General features: G+C 40.8%; 1 protein-coding gene across 6 annotated transcripts; it reads left to right on the forward strand.

Moving 5' to 3' along the window:
* Nucleotides 1–2,440: 2,440 nt before the first annotated feature.
* On the forward strand, nucleotides 2,441–13,563 carry rnf8 (ring finger protein 8, E3 ubiquitin protein ligase). Of its 6 annotated transcripts, none has more exons than XM_083562322.1 (9): nucleotides 2,441–2,711; nucleotides 3,061–3,189; nucleotides 7,995–8,226; nucleotides 8,326–8,636; nucleotides 8,759–8,821; nucleotides 11,408–11,497; nucleotides 11,847–11,954; nucleotides 12,069–12,273; nucleotides 13,331–13,563. In XM_083562322.1, the coding sequence occupies exons 1-9, from the start codon at nucleotides 2,574–2,576 to the stop codon at nucleotides 13,429–13,431; spliced, it is 1,377 nt and encodes a 458-aa protein (XP_083418448.1). In that variant the 5' UTR covers nucleotides 2,441–2,573; the 3' UTR covers nucleotides 13,432–13,563. The 6 variants fall into 6 exon arrangements, 4 of the variants coding, with proteins under 4 accessions (XP_083418448.1, XP_083418449.1, XP_083418447.1 ...); XR_014536883.1 differs by adding an exon at nucleotides 12,424–12,529 and having other exon boundaries at nucleotides 2,442–2,711; nucleotides 7,995–8,636; nucleotides 12,069–12,280; XR_014536884.1 differs by adding an exon at nucleotides 12,424–12,529 and having other exon boundaries at nucleotides 2,442–2,711; nucleotides 7,995–8,636.
* The last annotated feature ends 1,280 nt before the right edge of the window (nucleotides 13,564–14,843 follow it).

The following is a 14,843-nucleotide window of genomic DNA, read 5'->3' on the forward strand; positions in this document are numbered from 1 at the left end:
ATATAACTGCAAATTGTCATCCACTATCTCTCCTTCATCACATGACAGCTACCAAGTGAGGAAAGTGTGGACTACTTACTTCCTGTGAGACATCTGCTCCTTTACAATGGTGGCGTTTCAATATACTGCTCATACAATATAATGGCAGCTAAACACACTCAAAAGAAAGCTCTTACTGCACTTTTCCTATACTGTATAGACCGCCATGGTTGGGTAAAGTCAGTTAAGAGGGTAACTTTTATTCAATAAATTGATCAAGGAAAATCTGAATAGTTGATCAAAAAAAAAGGTTTGGTTTTGCTCCAAAATTCTAATGAAAACAGAGAAACCAATGTTTAAAAAATTCAGTTTTCAATGTGCAGATTAATTTCTAACAACTATTACCACATACAGTGCTTTGCAGGATTCACCGATATTACAGTTTATACAACATGTTCCAGACAGATTTTACTGCAAACTAATATGTCCTAAATACACATTTTAAAATCAAATGTCATCGAAAGGAAATCTTTGAAACAAGTAATAGGTAGAACCGTGTTTTGCTGCAGCTTTAAGATCTGGACTTTGTCACTGTAAAATGTTGAGCATGAAAAGCAACCATTGTAGCACCAAGATATTTCACTGCAGGTATGTTTAATGAGGTATGGCCACGTGTCGATTTAAAACTTGCCCAAATACAGTATGATGATCTTGGGTTACACCTAGAAAACCACATATTTGCTGGGTCATACTCCTGCTTTCACATGGCTGACCGATGATGGTTTCTTTCTAACCACCCTACCGTACAGTTCTCATTCATATTGGACTCCTAAAATAATTTGTATGACACACCTTTGCTCCACTCTCAGCCACTGTATTCTGTATTATCCTGAGTGAAATTACAAGAACATTCAGAAAAAAACCTGTTTGGGTCCTGCAGCCAAAAAGCAGACTACAAATATATAGAGATCAGTGTGTCCCTAAATATAGAATGAAAAATAAATAAATAAAGACGTTGAAGAGAGACACTGAGGCAATAATTCCATCCTCAACTTACTGTCACCATCTACTGGTTTAGTTACATGATCTCAGTGGCATGAAACCCAGGGCTCGAGGAGCAGAGCACATGCTTCTGCTCTGAGCTGCACATAATCAGAAACCAATTACCACATTGAACTACTACTACACACCCAGCATAGGTTTTGTTTACAGTATTCCTCATTTAGTCACTTAATAATTTTATATTGTGCATAATTATGGTAAACCATTTTCTTTTGTACAATTTGTCCTACATTTATTACTTTTCTTATTTTAGCCTATTTTATGTATTTCCTTTTTTTTTTTTTTTTTTGTATTTCTGTTCCTATTCTTTTTTTTTTTTTTTTTTTTTTAATGATGCTTTGGCAATATTGTATGACAAAAAAATACTTTGCAATTGAAATTGATAATGAGATCAGTAAATGCCAAAAAAAAAGAGACAGAAAGAGAGAAAATACATACATACATACATACATACATACATACATACATACATACATACAAACATACATAAATACATACAGTACAGACCAAAAGTTTGGACACACCTTCTCATTCAAAGAGTTTTCTTTATTTTCATGACTATGAAAATTGTAGAGTCACACTGAAGGCATCAAGGGCTATTTGACCAAGAAGGAGAGTGATAGGGTGCTGCGCCAGATGACCTGACCTCCACAGTCACCGGACCTGAACCCAATCGAGATGGTTTAGGGGTGAGCTGGACCGCAGAGTGAAGGCCAAAGGGCCAACAAGTGCCAAGCATCTCTCGGGGAACTCCTTCAAGACTGTTGGAAGACCATTTCAGGTGACTACCTCTTGAAGCTCATCAAGAGAATGCCAAGAGTGTGCAAAGCAGTAATCAAAGCAAAAGGTGGCTACTTTGAAGAACCTGGAATATGACATTTTTCAGTTGTTTCACACTTTTTTTTGTTATGTATATAATTCCATATATAATTCCACATGTTTATAGGTTTGATGCCTTTAGTGTGAATCTACAATTTTCATAGTCATGAAAATAAAGAAAACTCTTTGAATGAGAAGGTGTGTCCAAACTTTTGGTCTGTACTGTACATACATACATACATACATACATACATACATACATACATACATACATACATACATACATACAGAAAGAAAGAAAGAAAGAAAGAAAGAAAGAAAGAAAGAAAGAAAGAAAGAAAGAAAGAAAGAAAGAAAGACTCCACATTCCCTGTCACCCTGTTCAAAATAAACCACTTACTTGAAGATAAATGCATGTTTGTTTTCTATTAAAATATCTAAACTAAATCAGTTTAAAGTATTTATAAATTAAAATGACTCTACTGCTCTTTTAGGCTGAAATCTGAAACTATGATTATTAATATTGATTGTTTTGATTATTAAATGTCAGTTCGATGTGTCGGTACTCTGCTCTTTCTGCCTTGCTGGTTTCATGGTTATTACTATTTTCCTTCGCCAGGGCGGCGCCAGAGTTAAACCAGTACATGGGAATGGAAAACACGTCGATTCTTTGAAATAATGGCTATTTAATAATAGTTTATGGCGTGGTTATAATGGAAGATATTGCAAAGGATGTGTCTTACTTGGTGCCCGAGGAAGGAGAAGGAAACTCCAAGCATAATGGTAAAATTTGGTGTCTGAAGCGAGTTGGGAAAGACAGCGGCTGGCTTCGACTCTACGAAAACACTGAGGTAACTGACTAGCATGCTAACTGGAGTCCTAATTTAGCGATGTAGTGTAGTGTAGTGTAGTGTAGTGTAGTGTAGTGTAGTGTAGTGTAGTGTAGTGTAGTGTAGTGTAGTGTAGTGTAGTGTTTTTACTGTCTGAAAGGACCTTCTGTTTGGTCTGTAGGCCAGTTAGACCAGTTAACTGTAATGTTTAACGAAGGATAGTTGAGATATTAGTTCATGCTAGGTGGAGTTGTGGATTATTTACAGAAGGTGGGTATAGCAGAGCTGGATGTTAGCTCATTATTAGCCCCCTTTATGGAAGTTAGAAAGCCGGGCACATTTAAAAAAAATGGTCTCTGTTTTGTTTAAGGTGACTATTGGACGTGGCCTGAATGTCACTCATCAGATCTTGTCAGTGAGTTGTCCACTGATGATCTCCAGAAATCACTGCATGTTTAAGCAGATAGAACATGGCCAGTGGACTGTGACTGACAATGAGGTACAGTATCTCTCTCTCTCTCTCTCTCTCTCTCTCTCTCTCTCTCTCTCACACACACACACACACACACACACACACACAGCTACCTGTATTATTGTAAAAATGTTATGATATTACATGTAGTTATTATGTCTCCTAATGAACTAGATGAGTTTATTTTGTCATCACAGTGAAGACAATTAAGCTTTTCAAGAGAGACGTCTGTTTCTTGATCGATGAGACATTTCTCTGCACTGAACATAAAAATAAACACTTGTCCACTTTTGGGTAAATACTTTGCATTCTGAATCAGTTTTTCTCTTTCCAAAGCGTTTTACTATTTTGTTGTTCACGTGCAGTAGAACCTGCTCGATCATTATGGAACGTTATGTCGAATGTACCATTGGCGATATACATATACATATACATTTTCAAAATATGTCCCTGGCATTGTTCAGAAAACCATTCCAAATGTGGGGGTGGTCTGTATTTTGGGGACCCCTGCTCTAGAGACTAGAAACCCTGTAAGAAACAGTGTGAGGGGGTTCTGGCTGGGGTGGATTGCTGTGTGCACTTTCTGCACTAGTAAACCCCTGACTGTAACTGTTACTACAGTGTCTGGTCTGCAAGGATCTCCTCTGCTGTTTTTGAAAATTAGGAGTAAATCATTTTGAGTCGTTCTAATAAAGGAAAATAATCAACAACAGACTGCTGGGATGCAATCCCAAGGTCAATCCTAAAGCTTTTTCCATTTCCGAAGTGTTTTATTCCTCTAATGCTAAAACAAACTGAAAATGCAATTTATAAAATAAATGTATCCACATTACTTTTTGTACATTTACAGTTACGTTAAATTTTCTTGAACATGTACAGCGACAAGGACGTTTTTTAGTCATCAGTTGAATCGTAGCAGCTATAAATAGTCACGATAACAATGCAAACCTCAGATCGGGCCTCGAACCTGTCTTTTGAAGGAAACCATAAAAAGACATTATAGAGATCATTCGTAATTATTAAAGACCCTGTGAACCAAAACTCAAACATGGTTAAATCTAGAGATGTTGAGAGAATATTACAGAGCACATGTCTTATTGCCCAGAGTTTTTGTATGTATGTATTGTTCATATATTAACGTATTTATCTGCACTTTATAGTTTGCACAATGCTGCTATTTGCACTTCTGGTAAATGCTGAACTGCATTTTGTGTCTATTTGTATTATGCAATGACAAAGTTGTATCTATAGAACAGAAGACTATTAAAATACAGAAAAGCATGTGTGATGTATTTTTTTGTGTTCATATCAAATTATTTAACCACAAAAACTCAAAATAGTCACATTTAATAATTTATTTATTTTTTTTTTTATTACCTTACTACTTTTTCTACTCTTCTTTCTGTAATTAAATAACTATTGGTTACTATGTTTTGATCAATTAATTGCAATTCAATCCTTCTTCAGGTTGTGAAAACTGTATTAATTACACAAATTTGATCTTAGATACAGATACACCAAAGATTCTTCTTCTTCTTCTTTCGGCTGCTCCCATTAGGGGTCGCCACAGCGGATCATCCGTCTCCATACCACCCTGTCCTCTATATCTGCCTCTTTTACACCAACTACCTGCATGTCTTCCCTCACCACATCCATGAACCTCCTCCTTGGCCTTCCTCTTTTCCTCCTACCTGGTGGCTCCATCTTCAGCATTTTTCTACCAATATAATTCATGTCCCTTCTCTGCACATGTCCAAACCATCTCAATCTCGCCTCCCTCACCTTGTCACCAAAACATCCTACATGTGCTGTCCCTCTAATAAACTCATTTCTAATCTTGTCCATCCTCGTCACTCCCAACGAAAACCTCAACATCTTCAGCTCTGCTACCTCCAGCTCCACCTCCTGTTTTTTACTCAATGCCACTGTCTCTAATCCATACAACATCGCAGGTCTCACCACAGTCCTATAAACTTTCCCTTTCATTCTTGCAGATACTCTTCTATCACAAATCACTCCTGTCACTCTTCTCCACCCACTCCACCCTGCCTGCACTCTTTTCTTTACTTCCCTAACACACTCTCCATTACTTTGCACTGTTGACCCCAGGTACCTGAACTCCTCCACCTTCTCCACCTCTTCTCCCTGCAACCGCATCACTCCACTTCCCTCCCTCTCATTCACACACATGTACTCTGTCTTACTCCTACTGACTTTCATTCCTCTTCTCTCCAGCGCATATCTCCACCTCTCCAGGCTCTTCTCAACCTGCTCTCTACTCTCACCACAAATCACAATATCATCTGCAAACATCATAGTCCAGGGAGACTCCTGTCTGACCTCGTCCGTCAACCTGTCCATCACCACTGCAAACAGGAAAGGGCTCAGGGCCGATCCTTGATGCAGTCCAACCTTCACCCTGAACCAGTCTGTTGTACCTACTGCACACTTTACTGCCGTCACACTGTCCTCATACATGTCCTGCACCACCCTCACATACTTCTCTGACACACCTGACTTCCTCATACAATACCACAACTCCTCTCTCGGCACCCTGTCGTACGCTTTCTCTAAATCCACAAATACACAATGCAGCTCCTTCTGTCCTTCTCTATACTTCTCCATCAACATCCTCAAAGCAAATAAGGCATCTGTGGTGCTCTTCCTCGGCATGAAACCATACTGTTGCTCACAGATGGTCACCTCTTCTCTCAGCCTGGCTTCCACTACTCTTTCCCATAACTTCATGGTGTGACTGATCAACTTAATTCCCCTGTAGTTACTGCAGGTCTGCACATCTCCCTTATGCTTAAAGATCGGTACTAGCACACTCCTTCTCCATTCCTCAGGCATCCTCTCCCCTTCCAGAATCCTGTTAAACAATCTGGTTAAAAACTCCACTGCCATCTCTCCTAAACATCTCCACGCTTCTACCGGTATGTCATCTGGTCCAACCGACTTTCCATTCTTCATCCTCTTAATCGCTGCTCTCACTTCCTCCTTACTAATCCTATCTACATCCTGCTTCACCAACTCCACATCCTCCAACCTTCTCTCTCTCTGATTTTCCTCATTCATCAGCTGCTCAAAATACTCCCTCCATCTTCTCAACACACTCTCCTCACTAGTCAACATATTTCCCTCTCCATCCTTTATTGCTCTAACTTGCAGTACATCCTTCCCAGCTCGGTCCCTCTGCTTGGCCAATCGGTATAAATCCTTTTCTCCTTCCTTAGTGTCCAACCTTTTATACAGTTCCTCATATGCCTTTTCCTTGGCTTTCGCCACATCCCTTTTAACCTGCTGCCGCATCTCCTTGTACTCCTGCCTACTCTTCTCATCACTCTGTCGATCCCACTTCTGTTTTGCCAATCTCTTTCCCCTAATGCTCTCCTGCACTTCCTCATTCCACCACCACGTCTCCTTGTCTTGCTTTCTATTTCCAGATGTCACACCAAGTACTTTTCTAGCTGCCTCCCTCATCACTCCTGCAGTAGTTGCCCAATCATCTGGCACCTCTTCACCACCACCAAGCCCCTGTCTGACCTCTTCCCTGAACCTCACACTACACTCTTCCTCCTTCAGTTTCCACCATCTTATTCTTCTTTCAAACCTTACTTTCCTCCTCTTCTTCTTCGCCTCCAAAACCATCCTACAGACCACCATCCGATGCTGTCTAGCTACACTGTCCCCCGCCAACACCTTACAGTCTCCAATCTCCTTCAGGTTGCATCTCCTACACAGAAGATAATCCACCTGTGTGCACCTTCCTCCACTCTTATACGTCACCCTATGATCCTCCTTCTTCTTAAAATACGTGTTCATCACTGCCATTTCCATCCTTTTAGCAAAATCTACCACCATCTGCCCTTCCACATTCCTCTCCTTAAAACCATACCTACCCATCACCTCCTCATCACCTCTGTTCCCTTCACCTACATGCCCATTAAAGTCTGCCCCAATCACCAATCGTTCTTTCCTAGGTACACCATCTACCACTTCATCTAATTCACTCCAGAATCTTTCTTTCTCCTCCATCTCACAGCCAACTTGTGGAGCATAGGCACTGATGACATTTATCATCATCCCTTCAACTTCCACCTTCACGATCATCACCCTATCAGAAACTCTCTTCACCTCCACTACACTCTTACTGTACGCTTCCTTCAGAATCACCCCTACACCATTTCTTTTCCCATCCACACCATGATAAAACAGTTTAAACCCACCTCCAATGTTCCTGGCCTTACTCCCTTTCCACTTGGTCTCCTGAACACACAACACATCTACCTTTCTCCTCTCCATCATATCAGCTATCTCTCTCCCTTTACCCGTCATAGTACCAACATTTAAAGTACCAACCCGAACCTCTACTCTCCTACACTGCTCCTTTTCCTGCCGTCTCTGTAGACGCCTTCCTCCTCTCCTTCTCCTCCTTCGGCCAACAGTAGCCCAATTTCCACCGGTACCCTGTCGGCTAACGATACCTGTGGCGGTCGTTGTTAACCCGGGCCTCGACCGATCCGGTATGAAATTCTCATTTGTGATCCGCATATTTGATTTGGCACATGTTTTACGCTGGATGCCCTTCCTAACGCAACCCTCCCCATTTACCCGGGCTTGGGACCGGCACTAAGAGTACACTGGCTTGTGCCCCCCTAATGGCTGGGTTGATACACCAAAGATTAAATTAACAAATTAAAGATCTGCTAATTTGTCAATCAGATTAGATTAAAATACAATACAATACAATACAAGGTTCATTGTGTCTTATTTGTAAATGCTCGGCTGTTATTCTTTTAAATAATTAGCTTTTTCCTTTTCTGCCTCAGAGCCTGAATGGAGTGTGGGTGAACGGTACTCGGATATCCCCTGGGAAACCTCACACTCTGCAGCAGGGGGATGTTGTGCGATTCGGCGTTCCGTTGGACGGAATCCCAGTTGAGTTTGAATATGTTCTTCTTCAGTCCAGTCTTGACAAAGTCAAGGATTTCTTAACAAAACCAGCTGGAGCAGAAGCCAAAGCTTTGACATCCAGACCAAAAAGGTCGAAGCGAAAATTTGGTACGGATGAGACCGAGGCAAACAACCCACCAGACTCAGATTCAAAGCTCTATCGGAGGTCTAACACAGATAAATCTCATGGTCTGTCATGTCCCACAGCAGTGTTACCAGATCAGGCTGGGCCTAGTGAACCATCAGGGCGCTTGAGTCAGTGTAGTGACAGCAGCCAGCATCTGACTACCTTAAAACGCTACAATGAGAACCTGAAAGCGTTGAAGGAGCGCATGGGGGCCACACAGAAGCGAGCAGCTGAGTTGGAGAAACAGGGAGGTTCAAGTCTAGAGGAAATGGAAGCTCTGCAGGAGCAGATGAAGCTGCTACAAGGCGAGTTAAATTCACAGCAGGAACTGGCACGGCGGCGATTGGAGATCCTGGAGAGGTCCGTGTGCGAGGAGGAGAGACGATCGGGGGTGGGTTGACGTACAAACCTTTAATCCTTATGCTGCCTTTACAGGTTTAAAGTGTAGGCATGTGTCAGTAAACACCGATTTTAATTTAGAATGATTGTACTGTGTGATGCCTTTTTTAAAAGATGGAGAGAAACCGGCAGAAAGAAGACGGCCTGAAAAGACAGCTGGAGGAGGCTTTAAATGAGGTAAGAGATGTAGTAGTGATCCTGAAGGAAGAGTTTAGTAAGAGTGTAGTGGAGGTGAAGAGAGTTTCTGATGAACGTGAAGCTGGAAGTTGAATGGTTGATGATAAATGTCATCAGTGCCTTTGCTCCACAAGTGGGTTGTGAGATGAAGAAAAATTCTGGAGTTAAATGAAGTGGTGGAGAGTGAACCTAGAAAAGAATGGCAGTGGTAAACACTTATTTTAAGAAGAAGGAGGATCATAGGGTGACCTATAAGAGTGGAGGAAGGTGCACACAGGTGGACAATGTTCTATGTAGGAGATGCAACCTGATTGCAGACTGTAAGGTGTTGGCAGAGGACAGTGTAGCTAGACAACATCGGATGGTGATCTGTAGGATGGTTTTGGAGGTGAAGAGGAGGGGAGTAAATACTGAAAGAAGAATAAGATGGTGGAAACTGAAGGAGGAAGTCTGTAATGTAAGATGCAGGGAAGTGGTGGTGGTGAAGAGGTGTTGGATGATTGTGGAACTACTGCAGAAGTGATAATGTAGACAGCTAGAAAGGTACTTGGTGTGACATCTGGAAATAAAAAAGAAGACAAAGAGACTTGGTGGTCGAATATGGAAGTGCAGGAAAGCATAAGGAGAAAGAGGTTGGCGAAACAGGATTGGGATCGACAGAGAAATGAGAAAAGAAGGCAGGAGTATAAGGAGATGCGGCAGCAGGTAAAGAGGGATGTGGCGAAAGCAAAGGAAAAGGCATAAATAGGTTGGACACTAAGGGAGGAGAAAAGGATTTGTACTGATTGGCCAGGCAGAGAGACCGAGCTGGGAAGGATGTGCTGCAGGTCGAAGCAATAAATGATGCAGATGTAAACGTGTTGACTAGTGAGGAGAGTGTGTTGAGAAAATGGAGGGAGTATTTTGAGCAGCTGATGAATGAGGAAAATGAGAGCAGGAAGTGGATAGGATTAGTAATGAGGTAGTGAGATCAGCGATTAAGAGGATGAAGAGTGGAAAGTCAGTAAAACCAGATGTCACACCAGTAGAAGCGTGGAGATGTTTAGGAGAGATGGCAGTGGAGTTTTTAACCAGATTGTTTAACAGGATTTTGGAAGGTGAGAGGATGCCTGAGGAATGGAGGAGGAGTGTGCTGGTACCGATCTTTAAGAATAAGGGTGATGTGCAGACCTGCAGTAACTACAGAGGAATTAAGTTGATCAGTCACACTATGGAGTTATGGGAAAGAGTAGTGGAAGCCAGGCTAAGAGAAGAGGTGACCGTCTGTGAGCAACAGAATGGTTTAATGAAAAGGAAGAGCACCACAGATGCCTTATTTGCTTTGAGAATGTTGATGGAGAAGTATAGAGAAGGTCAGAAGGAGTTGCATTGTGTATTTGTGGATTTAGGGAAAGCGTACGGACAGAGTGCCAAGTGAGGGGTTATAGTATTGTATGAGGAAGTCAGGTGTGTCAGAGAAGTATGTGAGGGTGGTGCAGGAAATGTATGAGGACAGTATGACAGCAGTGAAGTGTGCAGTAGGAACGACAGACTGGTTCAAGGTGGAGGTTGGACTGCATCAAGGATCGGCTCTGAGCCCTTTATTGTTTGCAACGGTGATGGACAGGTTGAAGGACAAGGTCAGACAGGAGTCTCCATGGACTATGATGTTTGCGGATGATACTGTTATTTGTGGTGAGAGTAGTGAGCAGGTTGAGAAGAGCCTGGAGAGGTGGAGGTACACGATGGAGAGAAGGGGAATAAAAGTCAGTAGGAGTAAGACAGAGTACATGTGTGTGAATGAGAGGGAGGGCAGTGGAGTGGTGCAGTTGCAGGGAGAAGAGGTGGAGAAGGTGGAGGAGTTCAGGTACCTGGGGTCAACAGTGTAAAGTAATGGAGAGTGTGTTAGAGAAGTAAAGAAAAGAGTGCAGGCTGGGTGGAGTGGGTGGAGAAGAGTGATATCAGGAGTGATTTGTGATAGAAGAGTATCTGCAAGAGTGAAAGGGAAAGTTTATAGGATTGTGGTGAAACCTGTGATGTTGTACGGTTTAGAGACAGTGGCACTGAGTAAAAGACAGGAGGCGGAGCTGAAGATGTTGGGGTTTTTGTTGGGAGGGACGAGGATGGACAGGACTAGAAATTAGTTTATTAGAGGAACAGCCCATGTAGGACGTTTTGGAGACAAGGTGAGGGAGGTGAGATTGAGATGGTTTGGACATATGCAAAGGGGGAACATGGGGTATATCAGTAGGAGAATGCTGAGAATGGAGCCACCAGGAAGGAGGAAAAGAGGAAGACCAAGAAGGTGGTTTATGGATGTGGTGAGGGAAGACACGCAGGGAGTTGGGTTGAAAGAGGCAGATGTAGAGGACAGAGGGTATGGAGACTGATGATCTGCTCTGGTGCCCCATAATGGGAGAAGCTGAAAGAAGAAGAAGAAGAGATTTGTATGTATATGTGTCAACGATGGAGAAAAGGTTTTCTAAGCTCTATGAACCTCATACCTTAGTTTTATTTAATGTTGGAATTTTAATGCAGATCTGAACATTGTCATGCTGGGGCTTACTCATTCTGTGTATTTTTCTTTGAACCTGTCATCTCCACCAGCATCGCAAAGTTATAGAAGAGCTCAAGCATGAAAGGGAGGGATTTCAAGAGGTGCTTCAGGCCAAAGATAAAGAGCTGGAAGTTACCAAGGTAATCTTTCCTGTAGAAAAGAATCATGATCCACCTCTCCCACATTCAGTCCTAACACTTTTTTTTTTTTCTTTTTTTTTTTTTCTTTTTTTTTTTATTCAGCAGTGTGAAGCTGGTAATCACTTCAAATTTTATTTTTGTTTTCTTATATTGAATGCTATTGTAACTGTGCTTGCAGCGTCCCTCCAAACAAAACATTTATTGACGATTATTTGTCTGTGTATCTGTTGATCTACCATGCCACCTGCTGGAGATGTAAATAAATGTTTAGTGTCTATTACAGATCTGGTTACTGGCTGCTGTATGACAGTTTAGCATGTTTGATGAATAAATGTTGTGTTTGCTACAGGAGGAGAAGGAGCGGGCGAGGGCTCAGAAGGAAGAGGTAGTCACACAGATGACCGAAGTGTTAGAGAATGAACTGCAGTGCATCATTTGCTCTGAGCTCTTTATTGAGGTACACTATTATAGGGCACTGAACTTCAAATTTAAGTGTTATGTCCATGCCTGAGTAAAATGTCTTGTGTCCACCTATATGATAAGCAGTGCACATTGTTGTCTTCTCTCACAGGCAGTGACTCTGAGCTGCGCTCACAGTTTCTGTAAGCATTGTATCGCAGACTGGAGGAGACGGAGAGATGAGTGTCCCATCTGCAGGCAGTCCATTGTGTCGCAGGCTCGCTCTCTGGTTCTCGACAACTGCATCGATCGTATGGTGGAAAATCTGAGCACTGTGATGAGGGAGAGGAGAACAGCACTCGTCCGCCAGAGGAAAGGTGAGAGGTGTGTCCTCTTAGCTCACTATACTGCAAAACTGACATTATCTTTTGTTTATCTGCATCGTTTCTACCTTTTATATATAAACACTATATGGACAAAAGTTTAGAAAAACTTGAACATAAGATGTCCCCATTTTTTTTTCTTAGAAGCTGTTCCACAAGGGTGTTAGTAAAGTCGGGTACTATAGTAGGGTGAGGAGGTCTGGGGTGCAGTCAGCGTTCCAAATAATCCCGTTTGTTCACTAGGCTTAAGGTCAGAGCTCTGTAGGTGCCACTGAAGATCTTCCACGTCAGTCCATTTAAAGCATATCTTCATCGAGCTTGCTTAGTGCACAGGGGCATTGTAATGCTGGTACAGGTTTGAGATGAAGGGAAAATTTTATTCCACTGCAAAACCACATATGTGTACCAAAAAGTCACGGTGTTTAGACCTTTGTACATATAGTATGTGCTGATCATCCTTAGTAATAGAATTATTGGTTCCTAATTTCATCTTTTCCTGGTTTTATCCTAAGGCACCAACCCAACAGTTATGTTTACAGGAAACACATTAAATGAAAAACATAAAAAAACATAAAATAAAAACAAAAAACGACATGAGAGCTTTAGAAAATGTAGGTGTTTGTACACTAGGGGCAGAAGATTCATTTATTGTATAATTCTCTTGAACATTTTTACACACACACACACACACACACACACACACACACACACACACACACACACACACACACACCATGTGCAAGCTCACATATATGGAAAAGAGTTGGTAGCACAGCATGAGAAGCAGGTATCTATCTATCTATCTATCTATCTATCTATCTATCTATCTATCTATCTATCTATCTATCTATCTATCTATCTATCTATCTATCTATCTAAAATGTGTGTGAAATAGATAGATAGATAGATAGATAGATAGATAGATAGATAGATAGATAGATAGATAGATAGATAGATAGATAGATAGATAGATAGATAGATAGACTTAAATCAGATCTAAAATAATCTAAACTATCAAAAAGGATACAAAACTCTTTCTGGGATTTTTCAGGTCTGCATAATGCACCTTCTGCTGGACTGGTAGTGATCCAGGATGATTGTGACAGTGATCCATCAATTCAACCATCCAACGCAGAAAAGGCAACCTGCTAAAGCCTTGTGTGACTAACTAGTCAATGTGTATAAACAATAATATGAATGTGAAATGTACAGCTATAAACCTGTTGTCAAATTTGTTAGTATTTCTTCGTGTCTTATCAATAAAGCAGCTAATTTGGATTATTATTTAAGTATTACACGTTGGATACTTGGTAAAGAGATCTGATTGTTGTATTTTGCACACAAATTTCTTTGGGCAGTCAGATTCTATGCACATGCTCGTTTTATTTTTTTATTTATTTATTTTGATTTTTTTCTATTTGAAGGCACCAATGTAGCGAATGTTTTGACAGAACACCCAAACAGTTATGTTTACAGGAAACATGAAAAACATATGACCGCTGTCGGAAATGTAGGTGTTTGTACACTAGGGGGCAGCAGATTATTTTTATACATCTCTTTTGAATATCTTGAGCATAGACAAAAAAAAACATCTGGATTGGAGGAGCCGTGCGTGATTGGAAGAATTTGACCATAGGTGATGTGGTTGTTCCCAGCCAATAACATTCGTAAAAATTACATTATTTACAGTATGTAACACTTTTTAACAAAATATCAATAGGTTGAAATAGTGATAACATTCATTCTTTTCTTAAATACACTTTTAAAGCATTTAAATTCTGCACATGTAAATTTTATTTTATTTTTTTTAAAGGAAGTGCTCTATCCAAAGCATTGTGTTTAATTAAACAAATTTAATCTCACTAACTATTCATCACTTAAAACTAGAGGTCGACCCATTAATCGGGCCGATTATTATAAATTATTATTGTTAATCAGCATTGTGCTGCAAATTAGGCCAATTATTAGGCAGGTGCATCTGACACACCAAATGTACATTTTGCACTTGTGTGATAGTCAAGTGAAGTTTATTTCTATAGTGATTTTCACAACAGACATTGTCTCAAAGCAGCTTTACAGAATTTAACAGTTAAGGTGAACGATGTGTATTTATCCCTGATGAGCAGTAATGGTGACTGTGACAAGGAAAAACTCCCTTAGATGCTATGAGGAAGAAACTTTTAGAGGAACCAGACTCAAAAGGGGAATCTATTCTCATTTGGGTGACATCAAGAGTGTGATTATACTCTATAAAACAATACAAAACACCAGAGAGTGAAAACTAACATGAGCACTGGAGTGTAAGATAATAAGTAATGATCTTTCTACAGTCTTTTACAGTCATTTGTGGTTATAAAACTAGAAGCTACTGAGCAACTGTTTTTTATATACACACACACACATTCAAAGAGGTCCAATGTTCCAATGGTGGAATCCAAATGGTGGAAATCTACTTCTTTAAAGGTCCATAATCTTCATGAGGTGGACACGACTGGAGCTGGAGCAACCTCAGGATGCCTCGGGATGGTTAGAGAAAGAGAAGCAGTTTAGAGGAATTAGCGTAG

Source organism: Silurus aristotelis, assembly GCF_946808225.1.
Source record: "Silurus aristotelis genome assembly, chromosome: 15".
Classification (NCBI taxonomy): domain Eukaryota; kingdom Metazoa; phylum Chordata; class Actinopteri; order Siluriformes; family Siluridae; genus Silurus; species Silurus aristotelis.

Coding starts and splice junctions, on each gene's coding strand:
- rnf8 (XM_083562320.1), top strand. CDS start 2,574: ATGGAAGATATTGCAAAGGATGTGTCTTACTTGGTGCCCGAGGAAGGA. Junction 3,190..7,994: donor GGACTGTGACTGACAATGAG/GTACAGTATCTC, acceptor TTTCTGCCTCAG/AGCCTGAATGGAGTGTGGGT. Junction 8,637..8,758: donor AGGAGGAGAGACGATCGGGG/GTGGGTTGACGT, acceptor CTTTTTTAAAAG/ATGGAGAGAAACCGGCAGAA.